Genomic DNA, 20,529 nt, shown 5'->3' with positions numbered 1-20,529 from the left:
CACGACCCATTACCTTCGAGGCGATTCAAGTGGTGGAGGTGCTCGCGAGAGGCAACCATGCAGAGTGTTCACGCCTGGCGAGGCGGTGAGAGGGAGATGGATCGTAACGGCGACGCGAGGTAGCTCGTTACACGGGGTGTTCCCATTACCGCGGTTTAACGTGCCGCTCTGACGATGAAATACAACGCGATTTTCCCACTGCTCGGAGCTAATTTTCATTTCATGTATTTCGATGTTTTTCCTTTTCCTCCCCCCCCCCCCCCCACAAACGCAGAGTTTTATGGCAGAGAAAGTGGCCCCCGCAAGGGAGCTTTTGCGTTGCGGTGGCTCGAGAACAGGGGTCCTCACTACGGCCTTTCAAATATAGACCGTCAGTTTTTTATTGATATTGTCGAATCTATTAATATTCTGACTGTGCTTGCTTACCCAGAAAAGCCTCATCGAGTCCCAAGACTCGGGTTTTTTTTTTGCTTTGGAAGGAAACCGGAGAACCCGGAGGGAACCCACGCAGGTGCCCGAGTCGGGAATCGAACCCAGACCCTTTTTGCTCTGAGGCGCGAGTGTGACCACTGTGCCACTATACCACCCTGCGACCTGAAAACATACACAGGTCACAGGCATCACATTTACTGTGAAGAGTAATTGGGCTTGTGCCGGATGCGTCGCTAGCGGAGATGACAGCCAGTGGCCGAGACGAACGACAGAGTGGCAGCCAAGGGAGGTAATGCGCTGGAGCGGACGAACAGTGCAGAGATGGAGCGATGAAATCGGCTCTTGTGCACGTGGCTGGCGGGTTGTTACATCACAGGGCAGCGAGAGATGGCGGCGGCCTGGGGAGGTCTTCATCCAGCAGTGTATTTATTGTGGCTGATGATGATGATGACGAGGACGACGATGATAATTATTATTATTATTACAAACAATTGCCAATCGCTGCCATTCCTTTACAGAACTGTCTCCAGTTTGTGTCTCAGTGCTGGAAGATGAGCAAACGGCCACTCTGCCTCCTCCTAATCCGCGAGGACAACCTCAAGTAAGTTCCTGTCGGCGCGAGCTCCCCTGCCAGCCCCACAGCTCTGCCGTTTCTGCACTCTACCCCATTTAAGAAGCTAAGCAGAGTTTGGGCTTGGCAAGCAATTTGGATGAGTGACCACAGCGAAGTATATCGATTGCTCGTCAGGAAGCATCATCTCTGCAGGTGTATTGACTGTACAAATGCCGCATGCCCGTCCGCTTTGCAGGAGACGTTGAAAATCCCCGGACGTCATTTGGGAGAGAAGGCCTTTGGCGTCGTGGTCCAAATGTCTTGAAAGTCAGCTAGCAAATTACTCGGTTTGAAGCGCAGCAACAACGCTCCTTGCTGCGAAAACTATTGCAGACTGCGTGGAAAATTGCACCGTCCTTACTGGTAGCCCTGTGCTGCAAAAATGGCACGAATATCAAATGCACTAAATCATTATTATTATGAGACTGTGCGTTGATTATCGTGGAAATGCATTGATGCAGCAGCCGGTTATATAGCACTGCACCTTTGCACTGTGCGCCCACAGACGAGCGGCGCGTTCTCTGGGTCAATGAAGGTCGCGTTGTGGAATGTCACTCTCGCTCGCTCGCCTCCCAACAGGGGCAGCCGCTTTGAGCCGATGATGGACATGCTGGCGGATTTCAAACGGGGTAGTGTCGGAGGGGTCAAAGTTCGCGTCGACAGAATTCAGGTACTGACAGGGTGGTCTGGGATAGGGGACTCCGCGAGTCACCTGATCGATCATTCGATCGATCTTCATTTTATTTCGCCAATATTGCTCTCAATAAAGTAGGCGTTGGTGCACATTACGACGGAGTCACGAAACTCACCTGGCGATTAGATTCAATCGTCGCGATGCTAGTGTCGGGATTTAATTCATGCAATGCATTTTCCCTTGGTATGATTTGTAGTGTCTTGTCTGTAACGTGTATGGTTCTTGAAAATGTTGCACAACTTTGCATCATCACAAAGTCTTAGGGTTGTCGAGAGATGGCAATACATGGTATGATGTAATATCCACGGTCATCGTATCGTCTGTTTCGCAGAACGTCCTATCATGATTCTCGTGGCTTATTTTTGCCTATTTGAAAATATTAAATCTCCCAAATATATATAGCTCTGAGTCAATAATTTTAGTTCACAATGATAACTAAACTTAAAAGTAAATAGCTTTGTATAAACGATTTCCAGATAAATTTGACGGTACGCCGATTATACGACGTCATTGTTCTGTGACTGTGCGTGCGTTGTAAGCGTTTGTAAACATTGGAGATGTGAAGTTGCAATATTTATTGGAGGCTTGTGTCGAGTGAACCGTGCTTGAAGAACTTTCACGTGATATTTATTGTGTGTCAGAACGCTTTCGCAACGTTTTTCACGTCGTCAAATATGATATTTACCACGTCGGCTATCACGCACCCAAACAAATTAAACTGCACACTGGCAAAAATTGGAGAACAGTTCCTCGCTTCCAAACGTAGCGATCCATTTGTGAGAATCGCTGGGTGCCAGATCACGATGCGCGCCACCCGACCCCAGCAAAAAAAATCGATTACGAATTAAAATCTTTACGCCGCGAGCTTGAAAAATGATATCGCAGCGAACGCATTTAGTCCTCTGACTGTTTGGTGACGTTGCGTAGGCGGCGGTCGCCTCCCTGCCAGTTATGTTCCGTCATTTGCCAAACGTTACTATTCATTAAAGCGCCCTTCGCAATGAAATCGTCACAGAGCGCTCCACGCGTGAACGTAACACTACACACATTAGTGACAAGTACATAAAGTTTGAAATATGTAAGAGAGATTATAAAATACACGCTTAGCCTGATTTTCAACACGACAACACCGTCCTCGTTGGATGGTATTAATGGTGCACTCCACTTAAACACAGCGTCAACTAGCACACTGCATCATTAACACGCTGCACCATGAACACACTGCACCATGAACACCTTACACACTGCACCATGAACACCCCACAAGCTTCACATGAACACCCTACACGCTGCACAATGTACACCCTACATGATGCACCATGAACACCCTGCACACTGTACCATGAAAACCCTGCACAATGCACCATGGACACCCTAAATACTGAAGCATGAACACCCTATACACTGCAGTAACAGGACTGGGAATCCTGATACTCAGAATGCCTCGTGTTTTGGAGGAGCCTTGTAGAATGCACTGGCACTGGGGGGCACCGGCCGTGGATGAAGGCGTTGATGTGGATGAAGGGAGCGTTTAGAGTGGCCAGGTCGCTTCTGAAAAAGAGCTGTGTAGCTTAGTGGGTAAAATAAAATAAAAGTTGTTAGTTTGTTGTTTGGTTTTAATGTAGGAAATGCTGGCCTCGTCAAAAGCCCACCATGCCTTGTCTTGTCTCCAGGCGCTGATTTCTGGAACGCTGGTTCAGCAGTTGGATTTCCTGAGAGTCAGCGATGGAGAGGAGTAAGTTTTGGTCTGAGACTCCTGCAATGTCTTCACCTTCATGACTCGAGATGAGTCCAGCGTGGCGTGGCACTTTGGCTCAGGGTTGAAATGCCCCCAAGTGTTTGAGCCCACAACGGTCACCCACGCTGTCAATCGCAATGCTCACCCACTCTAAGTCTCGCAAATCACTTCATGAAGCTGGTTGTAATCACCGGCGAAACGTTGTGCTGAAGTAGTAACTAATTGGCATGTTTTGTTTCCGTGACAAACCTTACTAATGGGCTGTGTCGGGTGGTGGTGGGTTAATGACACCCGCTCTGCCAGTCACAACACTCGCTTGAATGATTGTCATCATCAAATCTCAAGAAAATGTTTTTACTTCTTTCGCACCGTTCGTAGCCAACCGTGCTAATTATGCATTGTTGTGGAGCAGTATGGGTAAAACACGTATAAGTAGAACGCCGATCTGTGTCTTCATATAAAAGCGATACAACATCGTGAATCGCTACTGAATCCTTGTCCCAGAGAGTGTCTAGATTTGTCAATCGTATCTTTGACAAAGTCCCATCGTCTCCTATCAAAATATCTAAGTCTTTTTTCGTGGCCGTGCCGCGTGGCTTATCGATGCACGTTCGGCTCGTTACCACTCGTCGTTCAGCAGCGCCATTTCGCTCTAAGAAGCTCCCGGTACGTGGAGCGAGGTTTCTGAACGGCGTGGCGCGTAGCAGCGCATGGGAAAGCTTTCTCGCTGAGTTGGCCGCGCCGCTGCCCTGCCGCTCGCTGCAGGCTTCCGACGTTCAGCTTCCTGGAGGAGATGCCGGTGAAGGAGTCGGCGGGCCTGCGACGGCGGCTGAGCGCGCCATGCCTGAACGACTCCAACCTGGAGGGCGAGGTGGTGGAGGAGGAGTGGGGGCACCGCTCCAGCGCCGACGTGCTTCACCGTCTCAGCGTATGCCTACTTCGATCATCGAGTCAACATCTCGCACTGGCGAGATGTTTATTACCTCGCCTCGCATACAGGAGGTCGTGGGTTCGATCTCGACCCTGACACCTGCTGTACATTTGGAGTTTGTGGTGTCTCTTTCCCCGTGGTCGCGTGGATTTTTCTCCGGGTCCTCTGTTTTTTTCCCCTCCACTTTTCGAAACATGCGTTTAGAGTATGTGGCTGCTATAAATGTCCACGTGATAAGCCACTTCGTTGGGCTATCATTTGTGGCCAGGTCGCTTCTGGAAAAGAGCGATATAGCTCAGTGGGCCTTACCTTATAAAATAAACAATTGGTTAATATAAAAAAGAATGTTGATTATGATGACAATGGGGTGGCCAGGAAAGGGTGTAGAAACACCGGCGCTGCACATGCCTGATGATTGCGAAACTTGTCCTGCGCTACTTTACAGAGCGCCAATTCCAATTAAGGCGGAGATCTTGAGTGCATATGTGTGCACGTATGTGTGCGTGTGTGTGTGTATGTGCGTATGTGTGCGTGTGTGTATGTGTGTGTATGTGCGTGTGTATGTGTGTATGTATGTGTGTACGTGTGTGTGTGTGTACACACGTACACACATACAATTCAATCTCCTGGCGGAGCCAGGAGATTGAATTTTAACCCTCGGGGCTCCTCCAGAAACAACGAAAAACCATTGCAGATGGCCACGTGGAATGTTCGAACGCTCACTGCGGAGGAGAGGCTGCCACTCCTCTGTCGGGAGCTGGACCGGTACCGCCTGGATCTCTGTGGCATTCAGGAGGTCCGGTGGACCGGTTCTGGCTCCTGCCACCATGAGGGGTGGACAGTCCTCTACTCGGGGCAGGAGACTGCCAAACAACAGGGTGTGGCTCTTCTGAACAAAAGAATGAAGGGGGCGTGGGAGCGTGGCGGTGAGGTGTGGGAAGCTGTAAGCCCCAGGATACTTTGGGCTCGCCTTCCCATCAACCAGAGGCGAGGAGTGGTGGTCGTGGTTACTTATGCCCCCACCGAAGACGAACATCCGTGGAGGGATGCAGGCAAAGCCGATGAGTCGGACGCTTTCTATGACCTCCTGTCACAGGTGCTGGCTAAAGTGGCCACTCGGGACAGAGTCATCTTGTTGGGTGACTTCAATGCCCGAGTTGGTCATGATGCTGGCACCTGGTCTGGAGTGATTGGAAGGCATGGGCCAGATCAGCTCAATAATAATTGTAGGAGACTGCTAGATTTTTGTGCAGCCCATGGGCTTGTAATTACCAACACGCTCTTCCGGCATCGGCGCATCCACACAACATCATGGATGCATGCCGGGTCCAAGCAAGAACATCTGCTGGACTACGTAGTGACGGACCAGCGGATGCGAGCCCATGTCCTTGACACCAGGACCTACCGTGGAGCTGATCTGCCCTCTGACCATCGACTAGTCATCTGTAAGATGCGCCTGCCATTCTTCCACTCCGGTGGTGGGTGTACACCCAGGATCCCATTCCAACCAAAAGTGGCCTGGTCTAAGTTAGCTGATGAAAGTTGCAAGTGAGAATTTCATCATCGCTTGCAACTGGGGTTGGCATCGTCCCCCACTCCACCTGATGTCGAGGGTAAATGGGCGAGGTTTAAGACTGTGACTCATGCAGCTGCAATGGCTGCTTTGGGTACGCGGTCCAGACCTCCCCGGGAACCCTGGCTGACGGAGGAGGTGTTCAGGTTAATTGAGAAAAAGCGACAGGCCCACTCTCATCGCCTACAGCATCCCACGTCAGAGAATGAGGAGGTTTACCGCAGTCTTCGCTCGGAGGTTCGGAGAGCCGTGAGGCGCTGTAAGGATGGGTGGTGGTCGCGGGTTGCTGAGGAGATGGAGTCTGCCTCAGTAGCCCGCGATCACAAATCACTATTTAACTCCATCAAAAAAGTAACCTGTAGCGCCACACCTATTACCATCATTAGAGGAAAAAACGGTGATCCAATCTCCGATCCCCAGGAACAGGTTTGCAGATTTGCTGAGCATTTCTGTGAGGTCCTGGGGGAGGGAAAATCTCTCAGCCAGGAAAACATCATGGCACAAAGTGGGGATAACACTGCTGAGGCTGCGGTGCCTCAAATATTGGAAGAGGTCACCCCCTGTGAGTGGCTGGCTGAGGTACCGGCTGTTGAGGAAGTACTGAGGGCGATCCGGAGTCTGAGACCAGGGAAGGCACCGGGCAGAGATGATCTCCCAGGCGAAATGCTGAGGGAGGGTGGCGTTTGTGCACAGACTGCCCTATATGACATCATAACAACAGTCTGGACCACTGGACGGGTTCCGCAGGACTGGAAGGATGCCCTGGTGGTCCCCCTCTTTAAGAAGGGGGACCGTACCGACTGTAACAACTACAGGGGCATCTCACTCCTCAGTGTGCCGGGTAAGGTCCTGGCAAGGATTATTCAACATCGCCTTGCTAGGCATGCTGAGGAGAGGCTTGCGGAGCCCCAATGTGGTTTCAGGAAAGGGCGGTCCTGCACAGATGCCATATTTTCTGTCCGTCTGCTACAGCAGAGGTGTAGGGAATTCCAAAAAGACCTACATCTCTGCTTTATTGACCTGGTCAAGGCCTATGATACCATCAGTAGGACTGGGCTCTGGGTTGTTCTTCGTGCTTTCGGAGTCCCTGACCCTCTGCTCACGATCATTAAGGACCTTCATGATGGTGAGCGGGCCCGGGTAAAACTACGTGGCCGGGAGTCGGAGCCTTTCCCTGTACACCTTGGGGTGCGACAGGGATGTCCTCTGGCTCCCACATTATTTAACATCTATTTCGACTGCGTAGTTCGTGAAGCCTTCAATAGCTGTACCGGGGGAATTACCATTTGGTACAGATATAATGGGAGGCTGATCGACGCCCGGGTGCGATCAAGGGATGGCTCCCTATTGGTCAACCACGTTATGTATGCCGATGATTTGGTAATAGCTGCTCATTCAGAAGAGGAGTTGGAGACGCTGCTGCTGAGACTGGAGTGTGCCACTAAGAGGTGGGGCCTTACCATCAGCCCCACCAAAACTAAGCACCTGCCTGGGTATTTTGTACCATCGGGCACTCCGCCCCCACAACTCCCAATCGGTGATGGGGCAGTTGTGGAGAGAGTAGAGAGTTTCCCATACCTGGGCAGTGTGCTCATGACCGGCTCCAGTTTATCAGCAGAGGTCTCACTCCGAATCAGTCGAGCGGCAATATCTTTTCATCGGTTGCGTAACGCTGTGTGGAAGCTACCTGGTCTGTCGCTCCGCACGAAGCTTCAGGTCTTCTTGGCCACGGTCATTCCCTCCCTTCTCTACGCTTGCGAAACGTGGACCCCCCTAGTGGAGCATCTTCGCCGGTTGGAAACATTTAGGCTGGCCTGCCTACGATCCATCCTGGGTTTAACCAGGCTGGATTGTGTGAGGAGCTCAAAAGTCCTTGAAAGATCTGGGCAAAGTCCCATCAGTGAGCTCCTCCGGCAGGCAAGGCTGCGTTGGCTGGGTCATGTAGCCCGCATGCCCAGCCACCGCATGCCTAAACAGCTTTTGTTTGGCCGGATCGAGGGGGCTAAACGGGCGCGGCACGGGCTGGAGAAGAGATGGAGTGATGTGGTACAGGAGGACGTGGAGCTGAGTGGACTTGCCGATGACTGGTACCAGCGGTGTCAAGATCGGCCTCAGTGGAGGAGGCTCGTGAAGGACGCTACTGGGCAGTTGGAGGCAGTCGCCCTCCAACAACAACGGAGGGCGGAGGAGCGACGCTCACAACAACGAGCGGAGCGCCGGGTGGCTAAAGCACAGCAAGTTGGCACAGTAGGGGGCACAGGTGGTGCATCAGCCAGTCATCTCGGTCATCTCGGTCAGTCGACCCGTGGCACCTGGGTCTGCCCCGTGACCTCCTGCCAGCGGGCGTTCGACACTTCACGTGGCCTCAGGGTGCACATGGCCTGGCACAAGCGTCGTGGTGACGTCACCGCCACTTAGTGGCGAATGGCGGTTGTTGTTGTTGTTGTATGTGTGTGTGCGTGTGCACGTATGTGTGTGTGCGTGTGTATGTGTGTGTGCGTGTGCACGTATGTGTGTATGTGTGTGTGTGCGTGTGTGCGTGTGTATGTCCCGCTGCGTTAAGAAACTGCCGATCCGAGTTTGATTCCCGATTCACGGCCAGCACCAGTGACCAGTTCTGAGCCTCCACTAGGTCGACTCAGCCTCAAATCAGTACCTTGTGCAATGTGTAAACATCGGTATAGGGGAGACAAAGGTGGCGGGGCGTGGTGTTTGTCACCCGCCCCCTCGTGCGCCGTGCCGGCCTTCTTAGGTGTTCGCTCACAGCCCTTGTCCCAAAAGCCTGTTAAAGGTAACATGGGGGATCTTTGTATTTGTGTCCCACACGACGTGCAGGGAGCTCCGTCAAGTGCAGAACATCACGTGCCATGACTTAAGAGATTGGTGCCAGAACGATGTGTGCACTACTTGAGCTTATTGGCACAAGACAGAGGAAAGTGGAAACATGACGAAATGTGCAGTGGCTATCTGCCCCGTGGATCGTGATGACGATGATGATGATAACGACGCATATGTTGGGCTGTTATGTAGCAAGCATCAGGCAAGTGCAGCGTGTAACGACTCGGTAAACACGACGAGGAGCGGAGTTTGAGAGACCTTGACGGAGGGGTTTTACTGAAGGTTGGCCGTTTGCTTTCAGGAATGCCACGCACTCCACAACCAAACGGTGCTGCTGGGAATTCTGCTGAAGCGAGAAGGCGGTCACTTCATCACAAACGCAGGTGTGTACGTCAGCAGCAGCCGTATGAGAAATCTACGAAAGCTGCTCAGGGAGACCAACTGGTCAAACAAGCTGTAGGACACGGAGAGCACGTTGTAAAAGGCGCACAGCCTCTATGCATTTTGCAAAAATAATCAGCATTTCGTGAATAAGTGCTTTGTGGTCCTTTTTTTCGGTAGATATCAGCATAGATTTGAAGAAACGTGAAGCAAGGGGAGCACAATGCTGATGGTGTGTGCATAATGCACACAGGCTGTGTGCATTATGCACACAGGCTGTGTGCATTTCACGCACTTCTGCATGTGATGTTTTAAACGTGTGGTGTTTTCCGGCCTGCGCTGTTATTCTGTTACGATGGGCAACAGAATAATAACAACGATGGGTCATTCATCGATTTGATTGTGAGTCTGAAACCCTTCTGCTGAGCCCAACCATAGACACCTAACCAACTGGCCAACATAATCCTGAGCCATGGTCACTCCACTGCTGGCTGAAGGCCTCCCCATGCCTCCCTTCGTGATCCTGCGATGTAACAATCCAACCGGCGCCTGCACGTCACAGCCGATTTCACCGCTCCATCTCCACGGCGGTAGTCCGCTGGGACGCCTTTAATTCATTGGCTGCGATTCCATGAGTGCAGTGCGACCGCTGAACCACTCGGCCACCTCAACACAACAACGGGAGTAGAGGCTGAGGAGTGGCTCGGAGGGCAAAGTGCTGAGCTGGCACCACAGAGATCTGGGCATGAATCTGCTTTTAGCCAATTGTGATTTGATTGTGCAGGGAGTTGATGATGATGCCAGCCTGCTGTGTCTGTGTATGTTGAACATCTTTCCCACCGTACGTAGCAAATGGTGCTCATGACTGGGTAAAGCCAAATCCTTCCGTGTAAAATCTCGTTTAAGCTGCTCAAGGCCAGCACAACCCCGAGTGATAAACATCACAAATGTATCACACAGCTGACACGAAGCACACCGCTCGCCTACGACCTTTTAACGTCGTGAAATGCGTCAAATCTCAGAAGCTCAGTGGGATAGAGAGAGAGACGGAGTCCGATTCATGCTTGGATGGAAGACTGCCTGGCAACGCCACGTGTTTTTTTCTTGGGCTGCCAGGCCGCTGGAGATGGTGGTGCAACAGTGGATGCTGCAATCTATCCGTGCGGAAATTACAGGAGTGGTCCCCCGAGTTCACTCGACATGATGTCTTTCTGCCATCTGGTGGTGCCTTTATGCACTGTAAGAACAATTTCTCGTGTCAAGAACACTGTGGCATTAAGAGGAAAAAATATTTATCACAGGCGACGCCCCAGGCAACGGCGCTTCATCGACGTTAATTGACCATACTTCACCACACTGGTCAGCTCGGGTTGGTTAAGGCGAGGAGCGTCCTGTGTGTGTGGTGACTGTGTGTGTGTGTGGTGACTGTGTGTGGGGTCACTGTGTGTGTGTATGTGTGGTCACTGTGTGTATGTGGGGTCACTGTGTGTGGTGACAGTGTGTGTGGTCACTGTGTGTGTGTGTGTGGTCACTGTGTGTGTGTGTGGTGACAGTGTGTGTGGTCACTGTGTGTGGTCACTGTGTGTGTGGTCACTGTATGTGGGGTCACTGCGTGTGTGTATGTGTGGTCACTGTGTATGTGTGTGGTGACAGTGTGTGGGGTCACTGTTTGTGGGGTCACTGTGTGTGTGGTCACTGTGTGGGGTCACTGTGTGTGTGTGTGGTCACTGTGTGTGTGTGGTCACTGTGTGTGTGGTCACTGTGTTTGTGGTGACTGCGTGTGTGTATGTGTGGTCACTGTATGTGTGGTCACTGTATGTGTGGTCACTGTGTGTGTGTATGTGAGGTCACTGTGTGTATGTGTGGTCACTGTGTGTGTGGTCACTGTGTGTGTGGTCACTGTGTGTGTGGTCACTGTGTGTGTGTATGTGTGGTCACTGTGTCTCTGTGTCCCCGTGTGAGCGAGCAGGCACCGTCACGGATCAGCTGGAGCGTGTGCACAGTGTGGCCGGGACCAACAAGCGCTGGTAACAGAGGGGGGGAGCGGGGAAGTCATCGATGGAGGAGGTAGAGGAAGTGGAGGAGGTACAGGAGGTGGAGGATGTAGCGGAGTAGTCAAGTGCTGGAGGAGGTGGAGTCAGGAGTGGACAACGTGGGGGAGTCGGATGGACTTATACAAAGGGTGATATAGCTTTCATTACGAATGGTACTGGAGTGTGAAGTGGTACGTGGGGATGTGGAACGAATGGGACTTGCCGATGAATGGTGCCAGCAGTGTCAAGATCGGCTTCCGTGGAGGGAGGCTCGTGCAGGAGGACGCACTGAGCAGTAAGAACTCCGGAGAGTAAAAACGCAGCAAGTTGTGGCGGCGGGGAGCACAGGTGGTGCATCTTGCTGGCCTCATGCCAGCGAGCATTTGACACTTCAATTGACCTCAAAGGGGTGATGTCCTCATCACTTAGTGTTTAATTTGGGTTGTTGTTGTTGTTGTTGCACATGTATACACAGTATGTGTGTCCGTGTTTGCTTGTTGTTGTGTGTGTATGCATGTTGGGGAGCGGTAGTGTAGCGGTTAGCGCCCTGCGCTATGAACACGGCGACCTGAGTTCGATTCCCGCTCAAGGAAAACACCAGTGACGATTATCTGAACCTCTCCTGGGCCTCCTCCTATATTGAATCAGCCTCAAATAAGTACCTGTTGTAGTATGCAAACATCACGAGGGAGACAAAGGCGGTTTGGCTTGGTGTTGGCCACCCAACCCCCTCGTGTACCGTGCCGGTTTTCGTAGCTGCTCACGAACAGCACTTGCCCCAACAGTCTGTGAAGGCTATACGGGGATTTTTGTCTTTGCAGGTCCATAGTGCGCTACGCAGCAAGCTTGTTAGGAAAAGTCGTTGACAGCCTCGCCCCGTCCATCACAAACATCGTCGTCGGAGGGAAACAGGTGCCGCCACCACCCAGACGGTGCATTCATTCATTACTGATTCCTTCATTCACGTCTTCATTCATCAGCTGATTCCTTCAGGTATCCATTTATTAAGTGATTCCTTCATTTACATTTTCATTCATGAACCAATTCTTTCATTCACATTTTCATTTCCTGATTCCTTCAATCACATATTAAATTATTAACGTGTTCCTTAATTAACATATTCATTGATTCCTTCACAAATGCATTAACTGATTACTAATTTAATGTATTCTATCATTAAATAACTCCTTCATTCACATCTTTATTCATTTATGAGCTAATTCCTTCACATTGACTCACTCGATCATTCCTTCATTCGCTCATTAAGTTATTCATCAACAAAATTTTTCATTGACTTCTTTATTCATGCCTTACCTAATTGCTAAATTCACATATGCATGAATGGTGGTTGTGACAATGTTTAAAACATTAATTATTTACCAGGTAAAAAGCCCGCAGCTATTTGCTCTCTTTCTGAAAGGACCTTGCTCCAAATAATTCATAAACGAAGTGGCTTATCACGTGGAAATTTTATAACAGCCACATTTTCTAAACGCGTGTTGCTAAATGTGAAGGGAAACCCCGGAGGGAACGGAGAAAAATTCAAACGACCATGGGGAGAACATGCAAACTCCCAATTATATAGGCGTCATATTAGTTGAGGGAGTTAACATCTACCCACCCAGATGCTCACTGCAAGGGAATCAGTGTGGGTTGTAACCCAAAAGCGACTGAACCAGTCACAGTGCCACCGCTTCATTAAAACCGCCTCAGAGGGTCCAGATCCCGTTCACCTTTTGCTAAAATGGCAAAAGAAAATGCAGTGAGCGGTTAAATGTCTGGCTTTGGGTTCGGGTTTTGTAATTTATCCAAATTGACCGTTTGACTCCCAGGCTCGCGTCTGCATGCGTGGGCAGTTGCGGCAACATGACAATGCAGCCACCATCACCACCACCGCCACCATCAATTCCACCAGCCCTATACCAGCAGAGGTGGATTCAGAAACTTCCTAAAGAGGGGGGGGGTGATCCCGAAATTTTAAAAACAAATTTAGTAGAGCCCAACATTTTAAAATACTGTAAATAAAATCAATGTCTCTCCTTTGTGCGTCCAGGAGGGTCCGTACCCTGGCTCGCCAGGAGATGGCGGCACATCAAAGTGTGGCTCATGTCAGCTGTCCCTTCTGTACGGGGACAGTGTTTTCCCCCTCGCACATGTGTGTTTTCTCCGTGTGCTCCAGTTTCCTCCCACACGTATCTACGACCTAGGGGGAGGCCCAGGACCGGTTCAGATATTCCCCACCGCAGTTGGTTGTGAGCGGGAATCAAACTCGGATCGCCGGGTTCGAAGTGAAACGCGGCCGACCGCTAACGTCCACACCTCTGGCACGTACGCACACGTGCTCACGCAGCTCACGCTGGGCGTGTTCGGCCACGAGGAGGTGGCCATCTCGAACCCGGTGTCGCCGGCGGCCGCCAAGCAACTGGTGTACGGCACGTGTGCGTCACGTGACCCCCGCGCCTCGGCCCTGCAGCAGGAGCTCGTCATCCACGTGGGGTGGGCGATGGCCAACTCCCCCGAACTCTTCGGGGGGATGCTGCGCCTGCGCATCGGGTAGGACCCCTCCTCAACCCTGACCACCCCCCAATCCCCCCCCGGATTGTCAAAAAACCCCAGTCATTGTAGAGGCTGTGTGTCAGTGTTGAGACTGTGTGTCAGTGTTGAGGCTGTGTGTCAGTGTTGAGACTGTGTGTCAGTGTTGAGGCTGTGTGTCAGTGTTGAGGCTGTGTGTCAGTGTTGAGGCTGTGTGTCAGTGTTGAGGCTGTGTGTCAGTGTTGAGACTGTGTGTCAGTGTTGAGACTGTGTGTCAGTGTTGAGACTGTGTATCAGTGTTGAGGCTGTGGGTGAGTGTTGAGCTTGCTCCGACACCTCGCCACGTCACTGAAAGTAACATCGAGACGGCAGTAGGTGGCACTACGGTGGTGCACTCGGAGGTTGCGTGGCTCCAGTCGCAAAACATTTTGCTGCGAATGGAGATTCTAACTGTTAGAGGACAGCCAGGCACTCGCGGCTTCGAGGTGTGCATCTACAAAGCGACAGCTGTTTGACTTGAGGTTTTGCCCCCTTTTAAATAATTACACGTGCTGAAAAATGCAACATTTGTGTATTTGCACTCACAGCACGTTTGGATATGTTGAACATTGTAATGTTTATATGAAAATTATACATAACTGATTTGACAGGCACACCGATGCAAATACATAAAGTATGTAACTGATCAAGGCTCCACTTGACACTAACAGTAATATTTTTATTTTGTTTCCGAATAATAATACTAATGATTCATATTTATAATTTAGAATGTACTAATAAATTCTAGGCCATGTAATTATCTTGGCAAATTATTAGTGGCAATTTTGGCCAGATCATTATTGTGGCCAAACCCAAAAATGACAATTATGAATATTAATATTTGCTGCAACAATCTACTACGTGATCAATTAGTAGTTTATCCAAGAAACAGGCACCGAGTCTCATAACTCTAATTCCATCAGTATCCTGCACTGGGGATGTTTGGCCAATTCCATCAGTGAATGACACGTGGGATGTCAAGGACTGAAGGTTGACGAATGGGATTGCCCAGGACCGGTTCAGATAGCGCCTCGCCACTCACATTTTCCGTGACGGTGAATCGAACTCGGGTTGCCGACCGCAGCGTCGCCACCACAAAACTAAACTATTTTTGATTTGACCGGGTAAGGCCCACTGAGCTATATAGCTCTTTTTCAGCAGCAACATGGCCACAAATGATAGCTCAACGAAGTGGCTTATGTGGAAATGTACAGCAGCCAAATGCTCTAAATGCACGTTTCAAGTAGTGGAATGAAAAACCAGAGGACCTGGAGAAAACCTCAAACGACCAGGTGGAAAGAGACGCAAACTCCAAATATACAGCAGGTGTCAGGGTCGGGATCGAACCCACAACCTCCTGTATACCAGGCGAGGTAGTTAACATCTCGCCACCACTCCCCACCCCCACCCCACCCCCACCCCACCCCCACCCCACCCCCACCCCACCGGAAGGTGGATGATCCACGCCATGAACTACCTGCTGGAGCTGCAGGCCAAGGGCGACAAGAGCGTGGACATCGGGGTGAACATAGGAGCCGAGGCACTCCACGGGGGGCGCCACAAGGAGCAGCATGGCAGGGGGCTCATGGTGCCCACCATGGATCACGGGGGGCACGGGGGGCTCACGGTGCCTGGAGGCTACGGGGGTCACGTGGTTCACGGGGGTCACGGCGACCACGAACCATACGTGCTCAGCGACCTCTCCCCGAGCGACGTGAAGTCGCTGCTGCTGCAGCTGCTGCAGCTCAAGCATCACGGCAGGTGGGGACCCCCCACGCCATCCCTGCTGCACCGCACTCACCCCACACTCACCCCACACTCACCCCGCACTCACCCCACACTCACCCCACACTCACCCCGCACTCACCCCGCACTCACCCCGCACTCACCCCGCACTCACCCCGCACTCACCCCGCACTCACCCCGCAACTCACCCCACACTCACCCCACACTCACCCCACACTCACCCCACACTCACCCTGCACTCACCCCGCACTCACCCCACTCTCACCCCACACTCACCCCGCACTCACCCCACACTCACCCCACACTCACCCCACACTCACCCCCTACTCACCCCACACTCACCCCACACTCACCCCACACTCACCCCGCACTCACCCCACACTCACCCCGCACTCACCCCGCACTCACCCCGCACTCACCCCGCACTCACCCCACACTCACCCCACACTCACCCCACACTCACCCCGCACTCACCCCGCACTCACCCCGCACTCACCCCGCACTCACCCCACACTCACCCCGCACTCACCCCACACTCACCCCACACTCACCCCGCACTCACCCCGCACTCACCCCGCACTCACCCCGCACTCACCCCGCACTCACCCCGCACTCACCCCGCACTCACCCCGCACTCACCCCACACTCACCCCACACTCACCCCGCACTCACCCCGCACTCACCCCGCACTCACCCCGCACTCACCCCGCACTCACCCCACACTCACCCCACACTCACCCCGCACTCACCCCACACTCACCCCGCACTCACCCCTCACTCACCCCACACTCACCCCGCACTCACCCCGCACTCACCCCACACTCACCCCACACTCACCCCGCACTCACCCCGCACTCACCCCACACTCACCCCACACTCACCCCACACTCACCCCGCACTCACCCCACACTCACCCCGCACTCACCCCACACTCACCCCGCACTCACCCCACACTCACCCCGCACTCACCCCACACTCACCCCACACTCACCCCACACTCACCCCACACTCACCCCGCACTCACCCCGCACTCACCCCGCACTCACCCCGCACTCACCCCACACTCACCCCCTACTCACCCCACACTCACCCCGCACTCACCCCGCACTCACCCCGCACTCACCCCGCACTCACCCCGCACTCACCCCGCACTCACCCCGCACTCACCCCGCACTCACCCCGCACTCACCCCGCACTCACCCCGCACTCACCCCGCACTCACCCCGCACTCACCCCGCACTCACCCCGCACTCACCCCGCACTCACCCCGCACTCACCCCGCACTCACCCCGCACTCACCCCACACTCACCCCGCACTCACCCCGCACTCACCCCGCACTCACCCCGCACTCACCCCGCACTCACCCCGCACTCACCCCGCACTCACCCCGCACTCACCCCGCACTCACCCCGCACTCACCCCGCACTCACCCCGCACTCACCCCGCACTCACCCCGCACTCACCCCGCACTCACCCCGCACTCACCCCGCACTCACCCCGCACTCACCCCGCACTCACCCCGCACTCACCCCGCACTCACCCCGCACTCACCCCGCACTCACCCCGCACTCACCCCGCACTCACCCCGCACTCACCCCGCACTCACCCCGCACTCACCCCGCACTCACCCCGCACTCACCCCGCACTCACCCCGCACTCACCCCGCACTCACCCCGCACTCACCCCGCACTCACCCCACTAGGGGAGGCCCACGGCCCGCTGAGCTATCGATCGCTACTGATGTGAGCCCTGGCCGACAATCTGACTCGGGTCTCTGGGTTTGTAGTGCGGTGGAGTAACACGATGCCACCATTTATGATACCATCTTCAGCCATGGTCAATCCACTGCTGGATGAGGGCTTCCCCAAACCGCCACCACCTCTCATGATCCTGCGATGTACTAATGCACCAAGCACCTGCACACAAACTGATTTCATTGCTCTATCTCTTCGTTGGACACCCTCTCAGATACATTCAATTCCTTGGCTGCCACTCCGTCATTATTCTGGAAAATCGTCCCTTCTAGCGACACGTCCTGCCCAAGCCCAATTGACTTCTTTCGAGTTTGGATGATGTCATTAACCTGCGTATGTTTTCTAATCCATGTGTTCATATAATATATTGTTCTGACTTTTTTTCCCCCCTCAAATTGCATTCGAGTTGTGTTTCTGACATGATGGGATTAAACGAATACAATTTCCATTCACAACTCTATCAGCTAATAGTGCACCATACCATAAATGTCAGAGGAAGTAATTTATTCGATAAAATAAAAATTCTAAAAATGTACTCATACGTTTTTGGAATTTTTTTGATAAAAACATAAACTTTTATCAACTCTTTGGGAGTAAAAAAGACATAATTGTGAAAATTCCCACTTAAAAAAACAATCGACAGCGATAATATCTGCCGTGTTGTTTGACCCTGGCCAGAAAGAACGGGAGATCGTTGATCGATGTTTGGGCACGGGATTGATGATGGCATCAATCATCCATAATCGAGTTTTTTTTTATTAGATCGCGTGAATATAAATGTGTCATTAAACCTGCCACCAACCGACACAGCCAATTAGTAAGGTTTGTCGCCTAAACAAAACGTGCCAATTAGTTATTAGTTCAGGGCACCAGTGTGTTGGAGACTAAACCCACAACATTTACAATTCGAGTAAGACGTTTCGCCGATAATTACAACCAGCCTCATCAGGTGACAACCAGAATTGTGGAGAAATCCTCCTGTTTCGGTCATAATGTTGGTCACTAGAGCCTCCGTGTTAAACTGACATCAATCATAACTTCTCACTTGACTTAGAGTGAGCCAATCTTAATTTTGGAGCTTTCGTGACTGCAGGAATTATTCTTTGGTTCTTTCGGTAAAGTCACGTATAAAGATAAAATAATAAATTAAATAATAGCATACGACGTTTCGATCGCAACACAAGCAATCATCATCAGGTATAATGAAATAGCGACATAAAATCTAACCAGAAAACTATAGACAGACATATAAGCAGACAGATATCACCAAGATACATAGAGCGAGCAACACAGGTACAGAGAGGGGTGATCGTCTCTGTGGGGTGGCCTTAAATAGACAGAGGGGGGCGGAGGCAGAGTGAGCCGCATGAAGGCTTCTGCCACCTTACACTCCGTAAGGTAACCAAAATAACAATGGAGTAATTAACTGTATTTTGATTTTGATGGGTTTATAAACAAAAACAATTTAATTATAAAAAAAAATTCTTACATTTTTTGGGGTTAAGATTGTATTGAAAACTTAAGATCTGCATTTTTGGCCAATCTTAGCAATGCCTCGAAAGACAGTGACATCATAAGACTTTCAAAATAACCGCTGTTGTAATTTATCCAAATTGACAAACCACATTTCACTCTTTTTATGCAGAGTTCAGGACTATCAACTTCACTACAATTTGACAGTCCGGTTTAATCATGAGTGGCTTAGACCTGGATTCAAACCCACGGCCTAAGCGGTGGCAGCTCCACAGCTCAGTGCTCTGACCTCAAAGCAACCACCCTGCCACCTCAATATGAGATTAATACTAAGTGCAGGTGGCTAGCCAGGCAGCTCAGAGCTTACTAAGCTGGCCGCCTCACGGAATCCTGGTTTAGAATGCCAGCAGCCGCCCGTGATTAATCTGGGTTCTCAAGTGTAGCAAGTTGATGGTCTCAGCCTGGTCACCGGTATCTACCAAAAAAAAAACTCATCGTATTACATTTGGTTTGGAAATTGCCTAAACTCCAGCTGTTAGAATTAAATGTATGCCTCTGTGGCAGGGCGTGTGGTTTAGAGGGTGCACGGTGTGATCTCTAAACTAGTTCTGTGATATCCTCTTCCACGGGCCATTCTCTAACACGGGGAGCATCGCTCTGTGAGAAATACGAATCACGTGACCCCGGTGGCATAATTGAGATGAATCCGAGGAAAGAGACAAAGGAGAGTATTTATTTTGTCGTCGTGACGCTGTTACCCACGCTCGTGACGGCCGCGGACGCAGCTCTGGGTGGCTGCACCGCCGCTACCTCGACGGCTCCCTCAACCGCACACCGCCGGGGTTCTACGACCGCGTGTGGCAGATCCTGGAGCGGACGCCGCACGGGATTGTGGTGGCCGGAACGCTCCTCCCTCAGGTGGGGGGGGGGGGGCACGTGACCCACAGGCAGCACCGCCAATTACCATCACGGTCGTCGTTGTTACGCCTCTGATAATGATGCCTCGCTGAGCCTCAAGATTCTTCTGCAGGAGGGTACTGCCAAGTTTTTGTCGCAGCCCGTCCACTAATAATGACGGAAATGCATGACAAAATAGTTGAAAATATAAATGCATGTGTTTTGTGGTTCAGATGATCCCATCTGCTAGCGCATATTTGGTAGTTAGCCATCGAGCAAGCCAGCCAAAGCGAACTGTGCAGAGGTTGGGTTCAGATAAATGTGAATGCTTAAGGATTTTTGGAAAGGGCCTTTATTAATGTTTGATTGTGCATCTTTACCCCAGAACGTCTCACCGAGTCTCAAGTCTCATTTTCAGGAGGGTCCTGCCCAGTTTTTTCACAGCAGGGGATGATGTTGCTATGTGTAATCCCAATTAAATAAATTGCAGGTAATTGTTTTACCATTAGGATATTTTTCGGCCAATACCAGTTACGTTGTAAGGTCTATTTGTTTTTATTAATCTATGGGAGGACACCAGATAACCCTTAGAAAATGCATGCAGAACAGAGGGAGAACATACAATCTCCAGACTGAAAAGTTCAGGAATCAAACCCAGACGCTTGTTTGCTGTGAGGCACAAGTGTTGCCACTCTGCCACCCTGCCGTCTGATAACGGCAATAGCGATGCTCTCTGTTGGTGCAGGTGGCTCGGGTTCGAGCGAGCAGCTCCCAATCGAAAGTTTGCGAGTTCAAATCCTGGTTGGGGGTTTACTCATCCCATCATCCCTCTGGGGTGGATAAAACAAGTACCG

The 20,529-nt window shown here is 51.6% G+C and overlaps 1 protein-coding gene across 4 annotated transcripts in view; it reads left to right on the top strand.

Annotated features, from left to right (window-relative positions):
* LOC144946688 (phosphorylase b kinase regulatory subunit beta-like) overlaps nucleotides 1-20,529 on the top strand; it is a 146,675-nt gene that overhangs the window by 118,911 nt on the left and 7,235 nt on the right. For all 4 annotated transcript variants that reach the window (XM_078875773.1, XM_078875776.1, XM_078875775.1 and 1 more), the window contains exons 19-28: nucleotides 951-1,033; nucleotides 1,625-1,715; nucleotides 3,413-3,474; nucleotides 4,243-4,405; nucleotides 9,121-9,202; nucleotides 11,170-11,227; nucleotides 12,055-12,145; nucleotides 13,584-13,786; nucleotides 15,257-15,565; nucleotides 19,564-19,696. In XM_078875773.1, coding sequence (XP_078731899.1) covers nucleotides 951-1,033; nucleotides 1,625-1,715; nucleotides 3,413-3,474; nucleotides 4,243-4,405; nucleotides 9,121-9,202; nucleotides 11,170-11,227; nucleotides 12,055-12,145; nucleotides 13,584-13,786; nucleotides 15,257-15,565; nucleotides 19,564-19,696 — 1,275 coding nt within the window. The remainder of the gene's footprint in view (nucleotides 1-950; nucleotides 1,034-1,624; nucleotides 1,716-3,412; nucleotides 3,475-4,242; nucleotides 4,406-9,120; nucleotides 9,203-11,169; nucleotides 11,228-12,054; nucleotides 12,146-13,583; nucleotides 13,787-15,256; nucleotides 15,566-19,563; nucleotides 19,697-20,529) is intronic.

The sequence above is a fragment of the Lampetra fluviatilis genome, chromosome 42, assembly GCF_964198595.1.
Source record: "Lampetra fluviatilis chromosome 42, kcLamFluv1.1, whole genome shotgun sequence".
In the NCBI taxonomy this organism is placed as follows: domain Eukaryota; kingdom Metazoa; phylum Chordata; class Hyperoartia; order Petromyzontiformes; family Petromyzontidae; genus Lampetra; species Lampetra fluviatilis.
Note: the sequence above shows the minus strand (reverse complement) of the source record. Positions and strands in the feature narration are given on the sequence as shown.